Source organism: Pleurodeles waltl, chromosome 5, assembly GCF_031143425.1.
Source record: "Pleurodeles waltl isolate 20211129_DDA chromosome 5, aPleWal1.hap1.20221129, whole genome shotgun sequence".
Classification (NCBI taxonomy): domain Eukaryota; kingdom Metazoa; phylum Chordata; class Amphibia; order Caudata; family Salamandridae; genus Pleurodeles; species Pleurodeles waltl.
In genome coordinates, this window is record NC_090444.1 from 1,488,262,714 (window position 1) to 1,488,275,431 (window position 12,718).

General features: G+C 42.6%; 1 protein-coding gene across 9 annotated transcripts in view; it reads left to right on the top strand.

Annotated features, from left to right (window-relative positions):
• DST (dystonin) overlaps window positions 1–12,718 on the top strand; it is a 1,789,835-nt gene that overhangs the window by 1,505,153 nt on the left and 271,964 nt on the right. For all 9 annotated transcript variants that reach the window (XM_069235771.1, XM_069235778.1, XM_069235775.1 and 6 more), the window contains 3 exons: window positions 4,250–4,411; window positions 5,638–5,808; window positions 11,481–11,647. In XM_069235771.1, coding sequence (XP_069091872.1) covers window positions 4,250–4,411; window positions 5,638–5,808; window positions 11,481–11,647 — 500 coding nt within the window. The remainder of the gene's footprint in view (window positions 1–4,249; window positions 4,412–5,637; window positions 5,809–11,480; window positions 11,648–12,718) is intronic.

Consider the following 12,718-nt stretch of genomic DNA (forward strand, 5'->3'; position numbering starts at 1 on the left):
TCTGAGAAGATCATAACTTTCGAGTTGCTGACTGTAAAGTTCCCTGCTCTTCTCACACTTAGCAGGATGGTCTCTCTTTCGCTGTAGTTTAGCAATTTTGCGCTACTTGTTCTCAGTGGGACACCTGGTGATGGAGGGTGCACTAGCTCTTTGTGTGCATTTCCAGGACAATGAACCTAAAAAGGCCCTACAGCATCACCTGCTACCCTGTCCCTTTCTCTAGGTATTCAGTCATGTCCTGTCTACCAGTCTGATACTGGTTCATCTAGAGCAACCTTTTGAGTCTTCTTTGTGTGGTGCCAAGATTCCTGATTCACTCAGTGAGTTCTTTCATTTGCTATTAGAGTTGTTCCATGGTGAGTTGAAGCTCAGTATGGGTGATTCAGGTATTTTGAATCTCTCCTTCAGTTTTCTATGGTCATCTCTCACTATATTTAATTCTGATGCCACTGAGTCAGTATTATTCTCCAGCACATCTTTGATATTGATTTCATATTTGTAGAGTGTGACCATTACCTAGTGTGAATCCTGGTGCTATTGATGTCCACTGTTTTAAGAAAGCTCAGATCAGCTTAGAGACTCCTAAAAACTATGTTATTGAGTTGTTTCCTGACATTATAGCAAATCGTTCCAGTTTTGTGTGCTATTAGTAGCCCCCATCACAACAGGATTTCACAAAGTAAGGAATGATTAAAAGACTGGCTGATTAAGAACTAAGAACTCTAGAGAGAGAGTACCATTTGAAAAGCATACACACATAGGGGGTCATTCTGACCTTGGCGGTCCATGACCACCATGGCGGAGTGCGGCGGAAGCACCGCCAACAGGCTGGCGGTGCTTCCTGGGCGATTCTGACCGCGGCGGTAAAGCCGCGGTCGGAAAAGGGGAGCCGGCGGTTTCCCGCCAGTTTCCCGCTGGCCCAGGGAACCAGCTGGTCCATGGGGATTCCGATCGCCTTCCCGCCAGCCTGTTTCTGGCGGTGTCCACCGCCAGAACCAGGATGGCGGGAACGGGTGCCGTGGGGCCCCTTGGGGCCCCTGCACTGCCCATGCCACTGGCATGGGCAGTGCAGGGGCCCCCTAACAGGGCCCCCCAAAGATTTTCACTGTCTGCTGTGCAGACGGTGAAAATCGCGACGGGTGCCACTGCACCCGTCGCACCCCTTCAACTCCGCCGGCTCCATTCCAAGCCGGCTTCATTGTTGAAGGGGCTGTCCCGCTGGGCCGGCCGGCGGTCTTCTGGCGGTCGCCCGCCGGCCCAGCGGGAAAGCCGGAATGGCCGCCGCGGTCTTTTGACAGCGGAGCGGTCTTTCGGTGGGAACCGCTTGGCGGGCGGCGACCGCCAACCGCCGCGGTCAGAATGACCGCCATAATGTGTTTGTGGAAGCAAGGGATAGATGACTTTGTGGAAGAGTACTAGTGCCTTTTGTATCTATTTCTGATTGCTAGCCAATTGAGTTAGCTACGATGTTCTGAAACATGTGATATTTTCCTGAGTCCTAAAAGGAAAAGTGCAGCGGCATTTTGAATGTGTTGTAGGTCTGATATTAGGTAACTTGGAAGTCACAAATAGAAGCAATTGCAGGAATAAAATCAAGAGAGCACCAAAACTTGAATTATGTTTTTGTGCGACTCTAAGGTAGTAGATACATTATCTTTCTCAGCTTTTTCAAATTAAGAAAGCATCAGAGGTGTTGCTTAAAGGATAGCCTTGAATCAAATGTAACCCGAAGATTCCTACCATAAACAGAGAATGTTGAAAGCAAAACTAATTCAGTTGGTCACCAGTTTGCTGACCAGCATGAAGAGTCACCAGAGATTGGTACTGCAGTTTTATCCGTGTTAAAGCACAGGCAACTGTCACTTTGTAATTATGACGTGGCAATCCATGTCATAACTGCAAAGAGGCAGGTCTATGCTTAAACCAAAAGTGTAAACTTAGACCAAAAGTCTAAATGTACTCGTAGTAAAGTTAGACTTTAGGTCTAAACTTGGACTGCTGGTCTAAACTTCGACTTTTAGTCTTACTTAACCTTTGTGAATCAGGCCCATAGTGTGAAAGAGTGGCTTGTAGGAAGAGGAATTGGTGAAGAAGGGACCTTGGGACAGAACATTTAAACAGTGGAAAATATAGCACGTATTGCAAATATGAGAGTGACTAAAGAATGTATTTGTATTTTATGATATCAGACTAAAGGAAGGACGTTCCCTCTGCACAGGAGGATATTGGAATGGAGTGAATAATCATAGTGAATAGAAGAGAAGGTAGAGATTTGTTGCTTGATGGATTAGCCTTGAAAAAGTGACATGGAGTCGCGAAACACTTGTTGGCTGTACTACTACAAGCAAAAGTTAACGCTGAATTACAATGTTTAAAATTGTTCACTGGTATTTATGAAATCTGTGTTACTTAAAAATATTTTTCTTTTTATGTAGAATATATTACTATGGGCTTTAACAAGAACAATGGTGAAAGATGGCCACGTGAATCTGCTGTTGAAATGATTAATCAATAATACTTTTTTTTATAATCAGACTCAAGAATTATTTTTAAAGTGCCTCTTTCTATTATCCTTTGATATTAGAAATGTTAGGCTGGTGGCAGCAGTGCATGAATCCACATAAATTATTAAATTGAGGGACATCATTTGTGTCCATAAAGTAATACAATCCGAAGTTCTGCTTTACTTTGCAGTTTGTCTTAGTTCATTATAAGGTACCTTTGAGGTTATTTTAAGACATGTGACTCCTCTTGTCACACATGTAAGGTGTGAATTCTCTGTGCTCGGGGGTATGATTGTACTTCCTGCTGATTGAGAGGACTTGAGCTTTCATAGAAGGAAGCCCTACTTGCCAATGGTATTTAATAAAAAGCATTGTTAAAGCCAGTAGATCTCGCCTTTCACACCTACTGGCTTTGCCAATGCGTTTTGGCGATGATTTGCAGCATCTGCAAGATCATTTGCAACATAAACAAAAGAAAAAAGAATAAAGTAAAAAAGGTGCAGGCACACGTCATTAAGCATGTGCGTCTACAAAATTAAGTGGGTGCCATTTTTCTATTTCGGTAAATTAAAAAAAACGAAATTTCAAAGAAAAAGTTATTTTAAGGTGGCATGCTTTTTAAAAGGCTTAAACAGGGCAGCAGCAATTTGCTGCGTGGTCCTCCCCTCCCCAAAAAATAAATAAACAAACACATAAATAAATACTTTTTAAAAATTGTGGTGGTGGTTGGGGCAACGGCGGAATAGGGAAGTGAAATGCAGCACCAGAGGGATAACAACAGAGGGGATGGAGAGAAGCATACAAAGTTGAAAGCAACACAGAGTGCAGGGGAATGAGACTGGCAGGAGGAGAAACACACAAAAGGAGCTTGCAGCATAAGGATGATAGCATCACAGAGGGTGGAGTGTCGGTATTTGGCAGAGAGGGAGAAACACACAAGGTAGGTGGAAAGCACATCCATTCTCATGGAGTGCTCAAGTAAACAGAAAAAAAGTAGTTCCCTAAAAGTGAGCAGTGGTAGGACAAAAGCCAACCACTCAGAGAATGTAAAAAGACAATGGGCCAGATGTACCAAAGGATTTTACCCATTCTGTGTCTATGGGAAAACGCTTTCGTACATATGGCCCTATGTTCCAGAGGAGGAACGAACACAAGATGGGATAGCTAGGACAAGCAAAGTCCTCAAACAAGAAGCAAGCGAGACAGACAATAAAGTCTACCAGTGGTAAGCAATGGGAGGGCTATAAACTCCTATGGATTCTCGGTAAACCCTCAATGTGTCTTTTGCAAACAGAAGGCCTACTCTGTTTAGGAAGGTCGACTTAAAAATGGGAATAACTAGGAGATAGAGGAAAAGCATTTGAGAGATTCCAGAATAGTCCAGTGTTTCACTGGTTAACATATCACGTTACAACTTATACAAGAAAAATGTAAACGCTTTTTCATCAAAAATATACCTTTTCATGTACAGAAAGTTGTCGGTCATCTAGTGATGGAATTGATGGCCAGCTGTAAATGGGTTTCCCCAATGCGATCTCTGTTGCCACCTTCTGAGGCGTTCTGTAATGGTCTATATAAAAAACATTTGGAACAGTCATTATTTTATGTGACTAGTCTTTCAGGTATTTCATTGAGACTTCTTATGTTGCATATTTGATGCCTATTGTTATCACCCACCCCACTTCATGTTTCATTTCATCTGTTTGTCATGCACAGATGTACATTGTGTTTTTCTCCAATTCCAGGTATTCCAAAAAGAAGAAATTGAACCTCTGCACGTCAAGCTACAGGAGGTGAATTGGCTGGGCCAAGGCCTGATTCAAAGTGCTGCTAGAAATACTGACACCCAGAAGCTAGACCATGACCTTGAAGAAATCAACACGCGGTGGAACACTCTTAACAAGAAGGTGATTACTTTTCAGTATTCTGAAATATCATGCTTTGCATTGTGTAAATTGAGTATTATGATTGGTTGAATATCCACCAAAGCCATTAAAAGCACAGTAGGAGCGCATCCTCTCCCTTTTTCTTAATGTTTGGCATTTTATGACCATGCTGGACAGAACACCTGTGGGACATTCATTTAGCATGCAAATCCCATCCATTTAGTCGAGCTCAGAACAATATATTTACTAATAGCACATTACATTCTGGATAAAACGATTGGTCATTTCTGTTAACTATGTTTTCTTGTTTACTTTAGACTATTTTTCAATCATAAGCTTTTTAATGTATAATTACTACAGAAAACAATGAACATTGATAAATACAAATAGCTTTGGGCTCTTAGATGGTGAAAGAAACATGTTGGTTGTTTTGGTTACTCTCCATTCACCTCCGATTACATAACTGAAGTCAGAATTAGTGGGCTATAAATCTTCAGTGGCCGGAATGAACTTTGATGTTTGGTGGTGAAAGGGACCCACACTGGTGGTATATAAATGAATCCATATCTGTGAGTGCCTCAAATAGTTGGAGCATATGTCTCTATGACTGTGTCAGAATCAATGCACCATGATTCAGCATTAGCATAAGTATACAATATCTACACAAGTACATCAATGTCTTTCTACTCCATACACCATAGTTTCCCTACTAAGTTAATTTTATTTTCATTCATTGGCACTTTGGGATTGGATATACTGGTGCAAAAACTCTAAACTCATAATAAAATTACAAAGCTCCATGTGCCCATGTATCACATTGGGTCTCATTAATGAAGCCATATTTATGGCTTCTCTAGAGAATGTCAGTTTTATTTTCCGACATCCTTCTCTTGGACTCCTACAGTGTTACACAAAGCTTGTCTCACACACTCGGGGTCCTAAAGAAGGCATTTGTTGAAGATGGTAAGGTGAGGCAGTGGATATGTGGGAAGGAAAAGGGTGTCCCATGCCACTACCAGTGACCAGTAAGATTTGCAATGATGCATTTGTTATCAAGGTTAGCTACAAAGTGTGACCAAGACTGATGATAAAACTCACGGCATAACACCCTCTTCATGCCCCTTGATGATCATAACATGCCATGGTTCAGCTGAATTTGCTTTCAGGTTTTACAATGAATTCAATAAGATCTATATCCTTCTTGCGTTATGTTGCATAAAGCTTTTGCTTGCGTTCTTTGACTTTAGGTTGCTCAGCGAGCAGCTCAGCTGCAGGAAGCACTTCTCCACTGTGGCAGGTTCCAGGATGCTCTCGAATCTCTGCTTTGCTGGCTAACTGACACAGAAGAACTCATAGCAAATCAGAAACCACCATCTGCAGAGTTTAAAGTTGTGAAAGCACAGATTCAAGAACAAAAAGTAAGCAAGCATGCGTTCTTTTATTTTAATCCTACTTTGAAATGTTTTCTGCTCAACATGTTTGCCGTTGTCATCAAACTTACAACTTTCATATGTTCTTCTACTCCAAACTGTTAAACAAATAAAGGCATCAAAATTGCGTTTTCAAAGCCTACACAATTAATTTATTTATTTGAATATTTAACAAGCACAAACTATTACCAAAGAAGGTATGTTGGCTGTCAAATCAAGTATCCAGTCATGAGAAGGAAAGCTAGGTTTTATAAAGCCAAATATTAAGTGAAAGCATAAATGTTGCTAGTAGAATGAAGTGTGAGCGGCAGACGATATCAAAGACTAGCCGCCTGCAGAGATAAAGCTCTGCTGCCAACTCGAGTCTTCTTGAAAATAGAAACGTGCCGGAGGTCTGCATTGGTTGAGTGTGAAATTCGAGGTGGATTAATATGGGGTAGTTAATGTAGGAGAGGACCTGGTCCAACAAGATGGAAGGCACTAGGCACAATGCAAAGAGATTTAAAGTGGACACTCTTGGCCACAGCGAGCCAATGTAGTACAGCAACTGATGTAAAAAACTTACGTGGCAAAGCAAGGGAAAGATTTGCTGTGACAGCCTGTGTAAGATGCAGGCGTTGGTTAAAGTAACCAGGAGCGCCTAAAAACAATGCATTGCCATAATTCAGTCTGTTTCAAATGTTGCTTTGCACCACTAAGCAGCGAACACACTTCACCAATAGAGGTAGAATTGTGTGAAGTGCCCTCATGAGGCCAAACCAGATAGAGGAGAGTCTGTTAACATGACTAGAGAGTAAAAAAAAATATATATCACTGACAATGTAGATTCTGAAATTCCGAACCGACAAAGCAGTGAGCTGGAGTGATTTGTCTTCAGGCGGACCAAATATCCACAGGCAGTGGACGCATGGTTGTCCCTGAAAAACAGCTTGTGACCTCAGTTTTATCCCCATTAAATTCCAAAGAATTGGCACTCAGCTGGTGCAAAATGTCACACATCCATTCGAGAAAAGATGACATTGAAGATCGTAAAATATGATCCACTCTGAATATTGGCTGCATAATTTACAACTTTTATGCTGTGCGATCTGATTAACTGGGCCAGTGGTCAAATATACTCATTATATTATTCTGGGCTAACGAAGGACTCCCTGCCTGGCTGCTTTGAAGGAAGAGTGAAAAAGAGGAAGATTAATTGCTTGTGCTCTTCACTCCAGAAAAAATATAAGCCACTTCAAAGCCATTCCTCTAACACCTACCTCAGCCAGTCTTGAAACTAAAATGGCTTGATTCATTGTGTCAGAGGCGTCAAACTGGTCTAAGAGTACTACGACTACCTGAGGACCCTTGCCCACCTCCATTTAAAGATCGTCCAGTACTGTGACCAGGGAAGACTCAATGCCATGAAAAGGACGGAAGCCAAATTGGGCCTCATCCAGTAAGGCGTGCGCCTCCAGAAACCCCGAGAGTCACTTAATCACATATTTTTCAAAGCTTTTAGTTGGAAATGGCAAAAGAGAAATATGCCTATAATTACTGAGACCTGTTGGGTCTGTGAAGGCTTCTTATAAGAAGGGAAGTACTAATACATATTTTCCAGTTAGTGGGTACCAAATCCACTTCAAGAGAGTATTTGCATATGGTTGCTAATGGGGTGGCAAGGTGATCAGAAAGCATCTACCATGATCTAGGTGGGAAAGGGTCAAGCGGAGAGCCAGACAAGATAACGTTTGCAATATTGAGAAGCTTATTTATTGATAGCTTATCTAAGGTGACCGGAGAGGAGTGTGTAGTTGAAGGTATGAGACCAACATATGGTGCTAGGGTTAAAGTTAGCAATGAATATGGTGAGATTGATTGAGGGGTGAACACCATAGTCACCCCAAAGTGATTGTGTTGGGATGACCAGATGTAGGATCCAAGCAGGATTAGACAGTGTAATTAATAAAATAGTCTTGGCAGTGTTAGAAGCTGCCAAGATTTCTTTTGCATAAAATTCTGCCTAGGATGTATTGATCTCCTTTTTGTATTTCTTCAAGGCTAATTTAAGTCCAAGCTTATATTCAATGAAGTAGATAGTGCCCCAAGATCTTTCAGTTTTTTTACATTCATGTTTAGTGACTCACAGCTCATTATTGAACCAAGGGGCAGAGGAACACTGACATAAGTTCTGTTTTTCATTGGCAGTGTGGCAGGGCAATCTCAAGTGCACTAGTTAGCCAAATGTGGTAGTTATCATACTTCCCTGCAACAGAGCAGTCCCTAGTGACAATGAGAACAATAAGAGTTCCCCAAAGGTTTTCTGGAGATAGCTTGGATCAGGAGCACATAGGACAGGCAGATTTGTATTTTTTGCTTAGGCCCATGGAGAAGTGAATATCAGCTGACTGTAGATGGAAGATAATAAGTGAACGGTCAGACCAGACTTGGGGAAGCACCTTCTTCAGCTCAAATCAAATCTGGAGGGGCAAAAATTAGGTCCAGTGTATGTCCATGTTAACGAGTAGGACCAGTAAGGAAATGGTAAATGCACATGGTAGCCAGAGAATTCAACAGGTATAAGGTGGCAGGGATACTGGAGGCATCAGCCCAGGTGTTAAAGTTGCCTAATACAACAAATGACGTGTGAGATATAATTAAAGGCTAAACAAAGGCAGCAAAAGATTAGGCGAAATCCAGACAAGTCCCTGATGGTTGTTAAAATACTAACCCTGCAATGAAACACTAGGCCTGCTGAGATGGGAAGGATTGTGCCTGACCCCTCAGGAGGAGCAACTGTTCAGGAGGAGAAAACCAGCTAGTTGCCTGCGTGGAGAATAGTCAGTGAATGAGAGACTGCGAGGGTAAAAAGCCAGAGTGGTCTGTGTGTGACAGGGGTCCTTTGGTCTCCCTGAATGGTTCTTGTTCATGAACTGCATTAAGGTTTCTGCAAATATCAAGTACTGTGTGGATCAGCATTCTGCCATGATTGACAGTGTTGTGCTGATGTTGCCAACATCAGAGATGCAGTACTTTATCAAGGCCGAGTTGGAAGGCCTAATTGACTCGAGTCTGCATCTGCCATGCCGCTTCTTGTCTGCTGCTGGTCTAGGGCTGAAACTGCTGAAAAGAAGACTGGTGTGAGAGCTGAAGCACAGAGATCTTCCAGCCATCACGTTCTAGTGAAGTTGCAGCTATGGCTCCAACACCTAAAGAGCTGCAGTCGCTAGAACAGAACAGCTGTATGTGTTTGACCCACAACATCATGGACTACAAGAAAAGCAAGCAGTTACCTACTGGGCTTGATAACTGTGAGAGAATAAGAGACACTGTGAGAGAATGAGACACCTGAGTTGCCTACTGAAGTCTGCAGAACGAACTTATGACTTGAGTAAATAACCACAAAGACACAAACGCAAACTGAACTGTTGGATGCATCTATGCCCTGGGGTGATTTGAGAGTACTGCACCTGCAACTATTTAGTGCTTTGGATTACAGATGCTGGGGAACGTCATCGGGGGAGGGGGTGCCAAAGGGTATAGCTTCTCAAGGAAAATTGCGAACAGAACCTAAGCCCTAAATCTGATTCATTTAATGGTGCTGCATAGTATTACATTATGCTGTGTGAATAAAGTGCTTCATTTGAATTCAAACTATAATCACTGGGCTAAACAACATGGCATTGTGTCTGTTGACTATAGAGTTCCGAGCTTCTAAACCTCACACTATCTACCTGAGAAGCCATCTGACTGCTCACCATTGCTCCCCTTATAGTGAAGCGAAAAAAGTGTACTGGGCCAGGTTTGCAGAGCAATAGTGGGGCAGATGGAGACCAGGGGTTCATTACCTCAGCAGTACATTTTGAGGTCCAGGGTCCCTGTATGCTCTCTGGCCCCTACAAATGAGGTCTGACAGAACTAGAGATCTGTGGTGTCCTGGGAAAAGATGGTCACATTAATGTAAAAGCAATAGGTTTAGTCCATAAAGGGTTTTAGTGGACATTACTTCCTCCTAACAAAGATGACAAAGTGCAGTAAAAAAGGGGCAAGAGGGGTTGTTTGGCTCATTCTATGACACTGTCCAGTGCAGGCCCGAGTCACAGAATTAAATCGTAGTGTGACTCAAAAAAGTAAACACATGCTGAGTCTATGTTGGGCTCAAAAGAAGGAAAGCTGTGTTGCAGAAGCCACTACTACTAAAGACCGACTACTCTAGACATGTAGCATGACTGCCTGCATGTCTTTAGATGGCTATATTTATTTGGCTCCAATATCTTTAGTTGGCTCCGTTAACTTTAGCTTGCTCTGGTGTTTTCATTTCACTCGGTTACCTTTAATTGGTTCTGTTTTCCTTACTTAGGCCTGCTGTTTTCAGTTGGCTCTGTTTCTTGGGTTGCCTTCACGTATCTGCTGTCTCTTGATGCTTTAGTTATTTTCACCCATAATTGTACTACTCTACACCACTCTAGTGTCTGCTACTCCACTGTACTTTATGCCACTCCATTTTACACCACTCTGTGCCACTCTACTCTACGCCACATCACTCTCCTTCTCTCTGCTCCACTTCAAACCACTCTATGCTACAGCTCTCTATTCCACTTTGGCAACTCTACTCTACACCACTCCACTTCATAGAGTGCCTCTCTACAGCACTGTGCACCACTCTATTCTGTTCCAATCTACTTCACTACACTCCATGCCAGTCTACTCTACGGTACGCTACACCACTCCACTTTACACCACTCTAAACTATGCCATTCTACTCTATGACACTCCACTCTACACCACTATAGTTTATGCCACTCTACTCTGTCACTGTAGTGTGCGCCACTCTACTCTATCCCATTCAACTCTACACCAGTCTACTGTATGCCATTCCACTCTCTGCCACTCTGCGCCACACCACTCTACCCTATGCCGCTCCACTCCACTGTACTCCACTCCACTCTGTGTTACTCTACGCCACTCTCCTGTGCTCCACTCTTCTCTATGCCCCTCTACTCTATGCTTTGCCATTAACCTTTAGCCATGCTCGCTGCAGTACAACATGGTTAGAAGACACTGCCAGAACAAATAGCTCTCCTATAGGGGACTATGGGAGACTTACTAAGTTTGCCAATGCTTGTTTCTCTTTGTCTTCCAGGTAGATGTGTTCTTATCCATCTGACACTTACTTACTCAGTCCATTTAAAGTCACTTGCACCCAGTGAAAGTAGTTCAGAGGAAAACAGAATTATGAATAAATTTTGTTCCCCATTTTTAGGGCAGCCTGGTAGTTTATCTTCGCAATCCCTCTGCTTCTGTGTGGTGGTAGTGAAAAACCGCTAACCTGTTTCTTAACTCAATTCGGATTTTGCCGTTTCCAGGATAAAATGTAAACTATTGCTACAGTTTATAAACTTCTTGGGAGATATGAATTGTATAAATCAAATATGGTAGTTACATTTTATTTGTGTGCCTACATTACCTTTGAGCATTCATTGTTTTACTTCAGCAGCAAGGAAGAGCCTGCGTGACTTTAGCTGAATGAGTCTATCACTGGCGTTAACAGAGTCACACACACGTCTGTTCCACTGCTCATAACACAGCACAACACTCCAAATAAGCAGGCAACCACTTGCTCAGTGCATGTTGACACAGCTGCTTCCTGCAACTGAGGCCTTGCATTGTTTTACTTCCAGCTGCTCCAGAGGTTGCTTGATGACCGCAAGCCTACTGTCGAGGCAATTAAGCGAGAAGGAGAAAATATTGCAGAGTCAGCAGAACCGGCAGATAAGGAGAAGACCTTGAAGCAGCTTGACCTCTTAGGCCATAGATGGGATGTGCTTCTGAAGAAAGCTGAAACGAGGTACTTGAAGCGCTTTTTATTACTCTTATGACAAAGTGCATGTTCGGATATGACCAGATGCAGATTGGTGGAGTTTGGTAGCATGAAGTTTGTGATTTAATATTGCGCTGGAGAGCACTGTCAGCATAAGGTGATTAAAGCGAGAAGAGGTACAACACTTCTAAACACTAGATTATTATTTAATGAAACATTAGAAAAAAGAAATATCTAAGCATTTTGTGATAAGATTGCAGCTAATTGTTTGCCAAAGGAATTCTTATGACTGTTACTTCTTTTGCTGGAGATGGGCACCTCTACCACCGACATTTACTTGTCTTGACGCATTGCAGAGCTCCTTTGCAATCTAACAATGCTATTTTAGAAATACTTGGTGAGCAGAAAAGCAAAGCCTCCTTGTTACAAATAATTCAAATGTGCATGAGTGTAATTGCAGAAGGTAAGGGGCTTTTATTGTCAGAGCTGTGCTATCTAAGGCAGCGCAGTTGGCTTGTATTTACAGAGGTGGGGCGGGCAAAATACCGGTGGTACCATAATTACATTTTTTTTTTAAATGGCCGTCACAAGGCAGCTGGTCAAAGGGACATGCACACTTTAAATTTAAGTGCAGAGCTCCCTACTGCTACTCAGCAGCAATTGCTCTGCCCTGTCCTGATACTCGGTTCAGAACGGGTTGCTGAAAAATAAAGTGGTACTAAATAAACGTTATTACCATTTTATGTTTCAGCTCTGGGGGCATTTTTTTAGCGGGGGTGACGTTCCTCTGCTCTCATGGAGGAGCCACTCCTGATTTAAGGATCCAAGTGTAAGCTATCGTTTTTAGACCTCCTCCACACTACACCACAGCTCTTCAAGCTGGATATTTGAGTGAGTGATTCAGTTTACTCCCTGCAAACGCTCATCTGAACCGTGATACCAGCATCAGCCAGCATTCTTGTAATCCGAGCTATGGTCTGCCTAGTTTTAGATAATTGATGTGACAGCTGGGGAGCTCCATAGTCCTCTCCTGATGTAGGCCATTTGCTAGAGACATAGGGCCAGATGTAGGTAGGTTTCCGTCTGCGAGTTGCAAAT